This window comes from Macrosteles quadrilineatus, unplaced genomic scaffold (genome assembly GCF_028750875.1).
Source record: "Macrosteles quadrilineatus isolate MER2022 unplaced genomic scaffold, UCM_ALF_1.0 Scaffold_2__2_contigs__length_208266976, whole genome shotgun sequence".
NCBI classification, from domain to species: Eukaryota; Metazoa; Arthropoda; class Insecta; order Hemiptera; family Cicadellidae; genus Macrosteles; species Macrosteles quadrilineatus.
The window spans coordinates 91,933,888-91,947,194 of NW_026542595.1; the positions used below are offsets into that span (position 1 = coordinate 91,933,888).

The 13,307-nt window shown below is 38.0% G+C and overlaps 1 protein-coding gene across 3 annotated transcripts in view; it reads right to left on the bottom strand.

Moving 5' to 3' along the window:
- Positions 1-342: 342 nt before the first annotated feature.
- LOC128987158 (uncharacterized) overlaps positions 343-13,307 on the bottom strand; it is a 38,861-nt gene continuing 25,896 nt past the window's right edge. For all 3 annotated transcript variants that reach the window (XM_054407895.1, XM_054407896.1, XM_054407894.1), the window contains exon 2: positions 343-1,952. In XM_054407895.1, coding sequence (XP_054263870.1) covers positions 453-1,946 — 1,494 coding nt within the window. In that variant the 5' untranslated portion in view covers positions 1,947-1,952 and the 3' untranslated portion in view covers positions 343-452. The remainder of the gene's footprint in view (positions 1,953-13,307) is intronic.

Genomic DNA, 13,307 nt, shown 5'->3' on the forward strand with positions numbered 1-13,307 from the left:
CAGCTTATGTTCAAGAATATATTTTTTTCTAGCTTTTGTTTTTGATTATATCTCCTTTTATCTGGAAAGATACTGAGTTTAAAAATAAAGCTCCTTATTCTTAAAACCCCTCAAGATTTTAAGAAAAAGGAGCTTTATTTTTACACTGTTAATACTCCTCCTCTCTTGACATAGGTACGGTCAGTGCTCGATTTGCGTTGGAACGGGGTTTCGGTACTTCTCTTTCGTAAAGGTAAAAATATTGGCATAAATAGGTTACTAATCACATTAAGAAGGTTACAGTCTCGGCACCTCATTTTTTACAAATCAAGCACTGGATACAGTTATTGAAAGATAACAGAATGGACAGAAACTTTTATATTTTGTTAATATATCACTATTACTAACTATATACACATTTTATTTACAAATGTACAAATAAACAAGGATACTAAAAATCCTAAATTAAAATATCACAGCCTCGTGTTTAAGCTTTCTTTCTTCTGATAGCTATAAGTCTTGCTCTGCAGTTTCTCCAGATGGTCAGGGGTCCAGGAGGATGCCCTGTGTAGAGAGCGTCTAATCAGCCAGTTGTGGAAGGTCAACATTCCTGGTATCCTCAGGGTGAAGCACATGGTCATCTTCATGATGTTGAACATGATGGTTTGACCCCATGAGAGGGATGCGTACAGTCTAGGTGCAGGAATATCAAGTACCCAACATAAGTACAACAGAGACACCTCAAACGACACCCCCGGCACATAGTAGCTCACTCCCTCCACCATGCACCGAGACATGTGCTCCCAGTCTTCTGTCACATGCTGGAAACTAGGCTTCACCCAGTTGTCAACCAAGTAATGGCATCTGCGACGTATCTCATCTAGAGTTCCGTTACAGAAATTGAATCTATCTTCTATCCCTAGAAGGTAACCCAAGCCTCTCCACAAATGAACAAAACCTTCTAATTCTTCCTCTGTTGCATTACCCGCACCGAATTTCTCAGGGTGCATTATCATGAGGCCGACAAATCCAAATTGCGTTATGCTCATGTCGAGTTGATTTACAAACACTTTACCTACTCTTTCGTGGTCAATCGGTCTGAAATTCATGACTGGACATCCTGATTGGAAATCTTCTTGGACTTTATTTTTTACATTAGACCAAACGGCAGTGTCGTTTGATGGCCCTGTAACGGTCAACTGGGTTTTGAGTTTGTCGTAGGGAACTGAGTTAAGTCTTTTGCTAACGTTGAGATGCATTGCTCTTACTGTTTTCATGTTCTTGTAAGCGAGACTTTTTTCATCAAAGACATCATGCTCAAACCACGATTTTACTCTCATCACAGTTGATAGATATCTTCTGAAAGCAGTAAACGGTGTTCCAGAGTTTCCAGTGAAAATTAAAGGTTGGAGACCATCTGGGAAGGCAAAGAGGATCAGTAAAGAGAGCATTTCAGAATAATTCAGACCGAAGTAAAACTTTTGAGCAAACATTTGTCCGACTTTCATTTTCTTCATATCCAGCCAATCAGGTTTCTTATCGATCGGAACTGTATAGTCATTAGGTATACCTTGGCTAATTCCTTCAAGCAGCTTTTGGAGGTCTAAAGGTAAACTTTTGATATATTTTTCAATATCATTTTCTTGCACGGTGCTATCATTTAGATCGACAACAAAGCTAACAGACTTGGTACTTTTGTACTGTGGTTGCTTATCCTCGTCTGATGACATGTATCCTCCATCGCTTGACATGACGGATATTGTCCGGGCTGGACACTTGGAATGCATCTTGTCAGATTCCTCATCAAGCTCGTCTGCTGAGGAAATGTATTCCTCGTGGATGGAGAGAGCCGCGTCAGATGCTGAGTCCACTTCCTCATCTTCCACGCCCAGCTGTTTTCTGATGAAAGCTTGCTCCTTCCTTAGTGCTACTTGCTCTCTTGCTAGTTCGTTAAGTCCTTTCGTCATTATAATCTGAAACAAAATACATATTTAGAATAAATAAATATATCAAAATTATATCTCAGATGATTTTAACAGCATGAACAATCTTGAGTTAGCCTGAGACTCATTGAACACTGAGCCACTCTTTTAAGATACAATGATGGATTAATACAAACCTCTTATTTCTATATATTTTATTGCTCTTCCAGGTTTAGGAACTTAAACTAGTTAGATTACTTTTTGTTGTTGTTGTTGTTGAGTGCTTAAGCAAGATGTTTGTGTATCACCATATGAACATTTTGCCAGCTTGCAACGCAGAGCTGGCCTTTGGTGGTGCGGGGCCCAGTGCAAACATTGAGAGCAAGCCCTTTAACTGCCAACAAAGTAGTACAGTAGAACCTCTTTAATCCGAACTAATTGGGACCAGGGGTAGTTTGGACTATTGAATAGTTCTGATTACAGAACATATTGTTGTTTTTTAATAACAATAGCTAAAACGTGTCTAAGATGGATTAATAATTCTTACTGGAAAAGTGAGAAAATGCTTTACATAGTAAAATACAGTGTTTATTTAATACAGTAAACATAGTGAATGAACAATACTGTACATAACAAAAGAAACAATTACAGTGTGTACAGTATACAGTACAATAAAGAACTACTGTACTGTATATAGAGTACAGCAATGAGGCGTTTGGTTTAGTGTTCATTCAGATTACGGGGTTCGGATTAAAGAGGTTGTACTGTAAGCCTATCCCTAACTAAAAAAATCTCAATGTATAATATTAGTAATTGTACTCCCTCATTTGATTTTTTCATAATTTATGTTAAATTCACAAACTTTAATTTTTTTTTAATTTTACACCAAGAGCTCAACATGAGGGGAGCTGGCGTAGGGCCTTGTGCGGCTGCACCTTTTGTACAGCCTAAGACCGGCTCTGTCTTCAGAGGGTCTTCTTATGCTATCTTCTAATCATTAACCCTATTATCTATTAATTGACACACGTCACTAGTATCATGGTTGTGTCAAGCGAACATGTCGACGGACATGCGGCCGAATCATGGTGGGAGGTACTTTTTTTTGGAAATGCAGGAAGAAAGACCTCTAGCTATGACTTTTTCACTCTGTCTTTCCGTTCTTTCACTTGACACAACCACAAAACCAGTGACAAGTGCCAATATTTGTAAATATTAGAGTTAGGGATGAGAAGATAGCTTAAGAAGATCCCCTAAAGATGCCACACAAGCTGGTGAAATATATACAGGGTGTTTAAAAAAAGGTGGGGACATAATTTATGCAGTGATTCCTTGGGTAAAAATAAAGGGGAAATTTAAGAATAACATTTTTTTGAAAATCGCTCCATTATCCAGATATCCGCCATTAAGTACTTTTTATGTAATCATTTTTATCTTTTAATGTTTTCAACCGATCTTTATGAAACTTAGTATGTATGTAAGGTAGAAAAGACCCATAATTTTAATCAAAACCAGCTTTTTTTCTAAAATCCAACATTTTGTTTTTTATTGCGTTTTTTTTTTTTTTTAGGTCTGTGTAGGTCTGGTGCACTACCAACAGTTATTGTAACGTATATTGTTTTTCCATAAAAAACAAAAAATCGGATATTAGGAAAAAAGCTGGTTTTGATTCAAATTATGCTTCATAGTTAATAATTAAAAAAGAAATAGTGCAACCCCCCCCCCCCCATTGCTGAAACAATTACGGCTTAAAATGTATTGCAACTTTTGACATTTTCTTATAAAACATCCATAGTTACACCCACCGCTTATCCATGATAAAGGTTGTTCACAAACTAACGGGACAAAGTATGTGTCAGTTTTGTGCAGATACCGTTTATTTCTCAAATCAAGCTCCATTTGTGAGGATACATATTTTTTTTTAACACTTAATAACAACAGAACGTTCAATACTCTTGGATATTTGTAATATTCATTAGATTTTAAACAATGTCTGGTAAAAAATGTTATTGTGATGTTAAACAGTATTTAATTTTCGATTGTAACTCATTTTTTGTGTAGTACTTTTATTTCTTATAGCATGAAGCAGAAGTCCCAAAAATTAGGTACTGTTCTAAATTATCTAACAATGACTTGACAACAATCCAAGTACTTTTAACTACCTGTCTAGATTTGGTCCTAGATTTGAATGACGTTATCTGGAGTTGAATGCCATAATAAGAAATCAAAAATACTTGAAATGATAAATATCAGGTATTTATCCTTGAAATGTCCAAACCAGAAATATAAACAATTTCAAACTTTTTTCAAGAGATCACGATAACGTACTATTAAATAATTGTTTTGCAAGTCATGCATTCTTTTCTGGCCAATCCTATCCTAAAGTAAATTATACATATAGTCCTAAATCTAAATGAGTTCAATTCAATTGAATGGGAGAATTAATTTTTTGAAGGAATAGTCCATTACGGTACCTCAATGACAATATAGCTGCTGTGTGTCTGGAAATTTTCCAGTCATCAATATTTAATATTCTGAGTAAATAAAGTCAAACAAAGTTTGATATCAGGAAAATAATTTTAAGTTAGCCAAACGGTTTAGTAGGTGAACATAGAAAAATTAAAAGATAGAAGAATTCCATCTCAACTTGGTATCTTGAAAATAACTTAAAACTGCCCATTCCGTTAATTTTTAGTTATTTATTTCAATTGCAAAACTACCTATACAATCATCATTATAATCATGATCACTTGTGCGGATTTATAAAAAAATAACGTAATGTAATTCAAATCTTTTTACAAACTCATATTTCTGTATAAATACACTTGTTTTTCAGCATTCTTTTAATGCATCACGTAAGAGCTAAATGAATCCCAATTTCCGGGAGCGTTTATAATAATAAAAAAAAATTTCAGGAAGAAAATCTGTAGGTATGTTATTGCGATCGGATCGCGAATGTTGCAGCGATTGCGGGAGATGCTGTATGATGATGAAGTTAACAGGATTCTGCAGCTATGATAGTAAATAATGTTTAAAAGATTTACTTATAATAACTGCAGCAATAGTGAATTGATTGTAACATCATTCTCGGGGCTTATATACCCCAAGAACAATTTACTAATTTACAATATTTTAAGCCCCCTTTCACACCCGAGCCCATCGAAGCCCTAGGCCATGGCCTAAGTTGGCCTCACAATGAGATGAGAATGAGGGTGCCACCATGAGATGAAGCAACGACGAAGCCAAACCATCTGTTAATCACAATCACAGTTCAGCGCTAGTCACTAACCTCGAACTTGACCTATCTCTCGCTGTCACGTCAGTCAGCTGATCAACAATTCTATACATGAAGCCTCGCTGTGACTGATGATAGCACTGAGCACTGACAACTGACCTACCCACTGACACCCATTGCATAAACATTATCGTGCCATCTCCATCCCACTGATTGTATGATGGCTGACCTCATCTTTATCGCAATCAATTTTCAATATTCTGTCTTTGGATCAACTTTTTATTTCTCACAAGATAATTTAAATACCCTTCTTAACTGACAGCGGTCTTTTCAAGCTGAATCATTCTTATTGTTATTATACCATGTAGACTTTTTATAAGCTATCATTTACAATGTATAACCATAGATGAAGTAGTATAATTACTTTATCTATGGTTATAAATTGGCTTTATTGACTCAACAAACTACATAACTTCACGAGCCTTTCTATGAAAATTCATGAACTCATGAATTTTGTTTGTTCATGAATTTTGTCCAGACAGTGATAATGATTCATTGAGTCAAGACGTAAGGAACATCCCAAACGTGAATGAACGCACACCGGCACTCAACAAAACAGAATTAAAGGTTCCAACCATTTAAAGCTTCTCGCTATAGCGTCTTGTTGTCACGGTTCTTTTGATTATTGATATAAACTGCAACATATTATATGCAATTCACAGTGAACATGTTAATGCACACCTCACTTTATTAAGATATAAATCATAACCAACAATTATTTAAACAGCCAGTCAGTCCTTTACAGGACCATAACGTACGTGCGGCTCGTTTGTGAAGACAAATATATTAGTGGTTTATTTACCTTTTATTTTCTTACACGTTTCAACGTTGGTTACGTCACGATTACATATAGAATAGAATAGGAGATGCCATTGTCGATATAATCAGCCCATTAACGATAGTCGGGCGCTTGGACGTGTCATCAAGGGGTTTCTATATTTACACAAACACACTGTGACACGCACATTGCTAACGAAAAAAGACAAATAGAGTTATCGCATACGGAAAATAGAACTTTGACTAAAAATGTATAGATTAGTTCAGAACTCTACAGCACTTCTTTTGGGACACGGACCTTTTTTGTATGTCCTTCTTTCACACCCAAGAACGCTAGGCTGTAGCCCGGAACGGGTCTAGAAGGTTACGGCATTATCATAGATAAAATCCTTTGGTGATTAGCATGGTTCGAACCCGGTCCAAGAAAACGAAGTCCCGCTCTACCACCAGACCAGCAGTATACGTAGTTCTGTACAGTTACGCCAACGATCACCACGAGACTGCGGGACGTGCGACCCACTTTGGCAGTTCCTTGAGCTACCGGGAGTTTGGTTATTTTCAATTTGAAACCAAGCTTAAAATGTCGGCATACATTTGATTTATAACATACGTGTTCCATATATGGAATCCATATTCGTAGTTTATACAAACTTCAAGTGTTGTTGTAGGATAATAACAGCGTTCCCACCCTATTTTTTTTCCAGAAACTTTTTTATACTAATATGAGATCCACATTTTTCATGACGGTCGTGAGCGTTCCCACATTGGAATATTAACAACTACATTACAGAAAATGCAATAATACAATTACTCTTCTTAAATGATATGTTTGCTGTTTTCGATCGCTTATAGATCAGTCTTCCACGCTGAGGGGCCCGCATCACGACAAAATAGGTCTAATATGAAGAGTGTGCGTGGAGATACTGCCAAAGAAATTACAGAATTTGCATGTAAGAACAAGAGCTAATAGTAGAAGCGTTGGTGGACAACACCGTAAACTGAAATAACTCTATTAGATCAACTAACACGAGACTTTGAAAGACACATTGTAATTTTTTCTGTACCCCCAAACAGCACGCACAGAAAGTTGAAACTCTCATTTGGATTTGATACACAAATATGTAGGTAATTATTGTTAAAAGTGTTATCCACAAATAACTATACATTATATTTTAAATATAGATTGCAACAACATGACGTTTTACACCATCGAACTACATTTTTCCGGTGTTCTTTGCGTAGTGTTTCTGTTATTTAAACTATTGTGTGAAAAATAATGAATGTGTATTATTTGATACATTAATATTGACCAATTTTTATTGATCAATTTTAACATCCAGGTGCGGTGGCATACATTGTTGTCTATATGTGCCCATCGTTTACATAACACCCGAAACGTCAGCTGTCCACTCAAGACCCAGTTCATATGTTGACAGAGTCTGAGCTTGTTTATCCCTGAAATGGACGTTAATGGAGGTGACCCATGCATTAACGTAATGCACTCATTTCATAACCCTCTATGAGGAAAATAGACCGAATAAGTTTTAGGTTATGTTTAAATCCTAGTTGTAGCTTTTTCACCAAAAGAGACTAGTTTTTATATACATATACTGTGACTCATATTGTACCTCCACCTTAACTCGATCTAATATAGTGTTAACCGTTTGTAAAAAGGTTTACACGATGAAATATTTTACCTAAATATTGCCTGGTTTTCACTGGATAAATTTAAAACGTTATTTTACAAGAAATGCATGGCTACTTGTGGATGGCCATTTTAACCGTGCCTAAATTCATTTGGCATAAAATGAGACATCTACCTTTCTGGACATGGTTTTTTAGAAGGCATGGTAAAATCCATATATCAATATCAATTATTTAAGACGGGGACGCCTAATCGAATTTTCTTTCAAAGTCTCATCTTGATCCAATAGAGTTACGTAATAGTTATTAGTTTTTGTCTACATATCAAAGCTTCTGTTACTACCTCTTGTTCTTGCATCAAATGCTGTAGGCCTACCGGCTACAGTAGTAGCCTACCTCACTCATACTGAAACTGAACAGTAATTAGACCTATTTTGTGCATTGCGCACGGCATTGTGCTGACCTTTCTGCTCAGTGCATAGCGGAGTGGAGATCCAGGCAGTGTTCTGGGTGACATAACTTTAAAAGACGTTGCTTTGAAAGGCACTACTCAAGAGGCATTTTCGAAAGGCACCGCTCCATAAGGCATAATCCCGAATGACACTTTTCCGGAACACTTTTTTGGACCAGTACCTGACTGTGCACATTCATCCGGATCATTATCACAGGATCAGTGTCTTTGGAAATACAATTTGGAGCAGTACCTTAGCGATGCACTCTTTATTCTTTGTAGTCAAGTTTTCGGTCCTTATAGAGTAAGGTCTTTTGAAGCATTGCCGCGCACTGTGGAAGCATCTTTGAAATGTAATTGAATTCTATGTGATCGAGTAGGTAGATTCCTCAATTCACTACTATGCACAAATTGTGAGCTAGGAAACCTCAGTGAGTGGTGAGTGAGCCGTCATTTGTCAGATGCAGGAAGTGGACGAGTAGTTATTGGCCAGTCACTTCACTCGTTGACACACTTCCACCATGGTCACGGCCATTCAATCATCCACTTACTCTAGTCTTTGGTTTAGCAGAATTTTCAAATTATTTGGTAGTTTATTATTCGTAATATTTTTTTAGTTCATTTCATTTTGAGTAAACTGGACGCATTCAAACTAGATAAAGGTGTCCTTGACCATTGGACTATCAATGGATGTTCCATGCTCGAGAAACAGTTGATCCTGGACAAAGCCACACAAATTATCTCTCTCTATTCTACATCATCCCGCATCACATTCTTATTGGCGCGCATCAATGTCTTGAAGTGAAGATTTTCACAATGGATAATGTATTTTAATTCAATTATAGTTGGTATCCGTACCCTGTGCGCGTCAAAGAAAGCACACGTCGGATTTCCACTTTCGTGCTTCTTTTCTTCTTCTGTTCAAGTGCACATTTAGGCCTTGTAGATTCACTATTCACTCTTCACTACTTGGCACCCGCTCTATTCATCGACCACTAACATTTTTCTTCTAAAATATATTTTTATCATGAGCTAAATTTTTAATTTTAAAAGAATATGTCATCAGTTACATATTTAAAACGAACTTAGCTTATACTCTTTACAGCAAGTCACTATTGCTAGTCCAACGTGGAGGATGATAAAAATTTGGCTTTGAAGACCTTACTAACTTATTTTCTCCGTCAAATGAGCATAACCTTACTCCGACCATAATTAAGGTGGTATTGAGGCAACACATGAGATTTTAAGGCTGGTTTCAAGCATGGTTTCAAGCTTATTTCTAATTCTAAAAAGAAAACGTTTAATACGATTTTTTTTTGCAAAAAAAGGTAATTTAGTGAGGGTAGGAAAGATAAGATTATATTTGTACGACGATGACTCGTCACATTTTAAGTCGAAGATGAGTGAAGTAAGTGTTGAACAAATTAGACGATAGCTTTGTTACTGTCTAAGATCAGCTGGTTCTTCAGCAGGTACATTTGAATTAAAACCTAATGATCAAGGAAGCTCCAGTCTCGACCCATCAAATGGCTGTTGACTTTCTCAGTATTGAACCGGCAAGCCTCTGTCAGTATGCGAGCGCTATTACACACTCATCTATTTAGATTTTTAATCAACAACTAACTGGTGCACCAACCCTGTGGTAAATATGTATTATTACTCCTATGTCGTAAATCTAACGGAGAGAGGAGTGAGATTAGTTTTTACTTCGCCAAACATGTTTGCACACGTGATGCAGTTTTTGTGCAGCCCCGCCCGCAGCTCAACACATAACACATTTACTCCACTCCAGTGACGTAAGAAAGTGATCTCAGGATAAGTAGCACAGCCATTGCTTCATCTTGTCTATGAATTGTGGAACGTAATCACTACAGCATTTCCTACATTAGAGAGGGTCAGTGACCAGGGGCCACCAGAACTGCAACTTTGGTACTACACTCTCATAATTACAAGATTCTATCGATCAGTGGCGCAACTCCGACCAGTTCTTGCAGCCAACTGCATCGCAACATTGACACGTAACTATTCCCACAAACATGACCTCAGTTGTATACTTCATCGTGGATGTCGTGCTCTGCGTTGTCGAGGACGTCTTTGGTCTTTGTTACGGATACTTTAACTTATTGGTCGAAGTAGTTGGATAAAATAAGTTTTATTAGTGACGAGGGGACCCATACGCAAACTCGGTAGTGCATTAATTGCGCCAACGAGTTCCTTAATTGCGCCAAGCCCTCAAAGGGTTCCAAAAAATGTTCCTTAGTTGCACCAAGTCCAAGCCAGGTAGAGGTGAGTTACCGGAAGAAGGAACGTCCTTGTTGGCGCGTTGGCGTTGGATTTCCTGTAGTTAGGATAGAGTCTGAACTTGGATTATTTAGGGATTCATATGGATCGTCAAGAACTTTAACCATGAGATGGTACCACTATTTGATAGTTTGGAACCCTTGCCTATCCAGAAAACACACAACGCGGTGTAAGGGGTTAATAGGCGAGTTGTATCATTGCATTTTATGTCTCCCTATAATCCCAAGAACAATGTATGGGATGTATGGCAGGACAGCGCTCACCCCACAATCAAACGGTCACCGGTTCAATCCTTAGTTTTTCGAAACTGGACCTAGTTACCCTTGATCATGAAGGTTTTGTTTCTCCAAATTGCTGAAGATACAGCTGATGGTTATTAGAAACAAAGCTACACAGATCCTCTCACTCCATTCTGCAATCACCTTACTGTATAGTACTATTGAATATACATCTCTACTCAAGTAGAGAGGTGTATAGTCAATGGTGATATTCACCTAGAGCCTTGGTGTGCAGTTTGCGTTGCTGCCTCACAAGTATTGAAACAATGGAATTTGACTAGATATTTCAGGTGAAGGAGCTCTTCAAAGTAAAACATAACGCGGCTTAAGATACCAGCTCTATGATAAGTGACTTGGAGTTTAAACTGTTTGTTCGGCAACTTAAACAAATGTTTCTGATATATCGAGTATTATTGATAACAAACACGCAAATTTTGGGATAATTTGTTCAAAATATCTGCAGAAAGGTACGCCCAAACCCTTTTTTAGCCTCCTGTGAAGTGTGTGATGTTCTGCACACACAGACTATTCGCCTTAGTAATATTTTGAGCTCGAGTTGTATATCAGTTATCACAGTCTAATGACCTCGTTAACTTACGCGTTTCCTCGTTATCTGATCCTACCAGAGTGGTCTACTTCCTATTGTTCCACAACTCGGTAAACATAACATTTGATCATTATAATAAACTAATGGTTCTGTCGTTCTGTCGCTCGAGCTGGTCCTCAGGATGTCTTTACAACAATAATAATATCGTAAATTGGTCATTTAGAGGATTCGCTTTTGAGGCTATGGAACTATTAAATAACGTTTAGCGTTGCAGGAAAGTAATGCTTCGTCTGAAGGTCTTTGATTATTACCAATTGAGATGGAGACGCCACCTAGGTGCGTATTTGAACCCAAGTATGAGTAAAGCCTGAAGGATGAGTGTAGAAAGAAATGTGATGATTGTGTAGCTTTGTTACTGACTAAGATCAGCTGTTTCATTATTCAGGATAATTGAGCGGAGCGAGCGAAGCGAGCGAAGCTCTTATACATCGACTTTTATGCATTTCGTAATACGCAAACTCCTCCTAGACGGCTGAATCAATCGTTTTCAAATTTTGCATGGTGATAAAGACCATATCGGTGAGTGCCAACATCTATATGGCGTTAAACAAGTCTCTCAGGAATCCGCCCTACTGGGTCTCAAACTTTTGAAAATTTAACATGGGCCTTATGAGAAAACATTCCGCCATTGTTGTCATTTTGTTTACATTTTAAGACATAACGCGACGTTCTGTACCCACGGGCACCTCAGCTTGCGCATGCGCAGAAGTTCTCTATCCACAGTATACTAGCAAAACAAAATACAGTACAAAAGGAAAAACATCAGTTGTTACTATTAAGCAAAGATTAAACTGAACTCGATACATAGTAGTCAAGGGTAGCAGTGTGGAGTGTGGGATCTGTTTATGACGATTAGATTACGGTATCTGAAATTTTAAAATGCAATGTAAAGGGAGGGAAACAGGTCCGTGACGTAGGAAGTGGTGAAGGAAGTAGTCAAGGCGAGTAGTCCGCAGTGTGGGAACTGTTTATGACAATTAGATTAAGGTATCTGCAATCTTAAAATGATATGGGAAGGGAGGGAAACAGGTCCGCGACATAGGAAGTGGCGAAGAAGTTGTGAAGGTGAGTAGTCCGGAGTGTGGGCACTGTTTTTGAAGATAAGATTAAGGTATCTGCAATCTTAAATTCTATGGGTTGGGAGGGAAACAGGTCCGCGACGTAGGAAGTGGTGAAGGATTTAGTAAATGCTAGTAGTCCGGAGTGTGTGAACTGTTTATGACGATTAATTTGAGATATTTGCAATCTTAAAATGCTATGGGGAGGGGGGAAACAAGTTCGCGACGTAGGAAGTGGTGAAGGACGTAGTCCAGGTGAGTAGTCCGGAGTGTGGGAACTGCTTTTGAAGATTAGATTAAGGTATCTGTAATCTTAAAATGATATGGGGAGGGAGGTAAACAGGGCCGCGACGTAGGAAGTGGTGAAGGAAGTAGTCAAAACGAGTAGTCTGGAGTGTGGGATCTGTTTATGACGATTAAATTAAGGTTTCTGCAATCTTAAAATGCTATGAGAAGGGAGGGAAAAAGGTCCGCGACGTAGGAAGTGGTGAAGGAAGTAGTAAAGGCGAGCAGTCCGGAGTTCGGGAACAGTTTATGACGATTGGATTAAGGTATCTGCAATCCTAAAATGCTATGGAAAGGGAGGGAAACAGGTCTGCGACGTAGGAAGTGGTGAAGGAAGTAGTAAAGGAGAGCAGTCCGGAGTGCGGGAACAGTTTATGACGATTGGATTAAGGTATCTGCAATCTTAAAATGCTATGGGAAGGGAAGGAAACAGACCCACGACGTAGGAAGTGGTGAACGAAGTAGTAAAGACGAGCAGTGTGGAGTTTGGGAATGGATTAATGTATCTGCAATACTAAGACTGCTTTCATATTAAACTAATGATTTTACCTGAGCAAAGCTCAATTCCCAGGTACTTAGAACATAAAGGATGGTATGGATCATAAATATAATCAAATGACGACACTAGCTTGAGGTCAGTGACGTAGGAAGTGGCGAAGGAAGTAGTAAAGGTGAGCAGTCTGGAGTGTGGAAACTGTTTAAGACGATTAGAT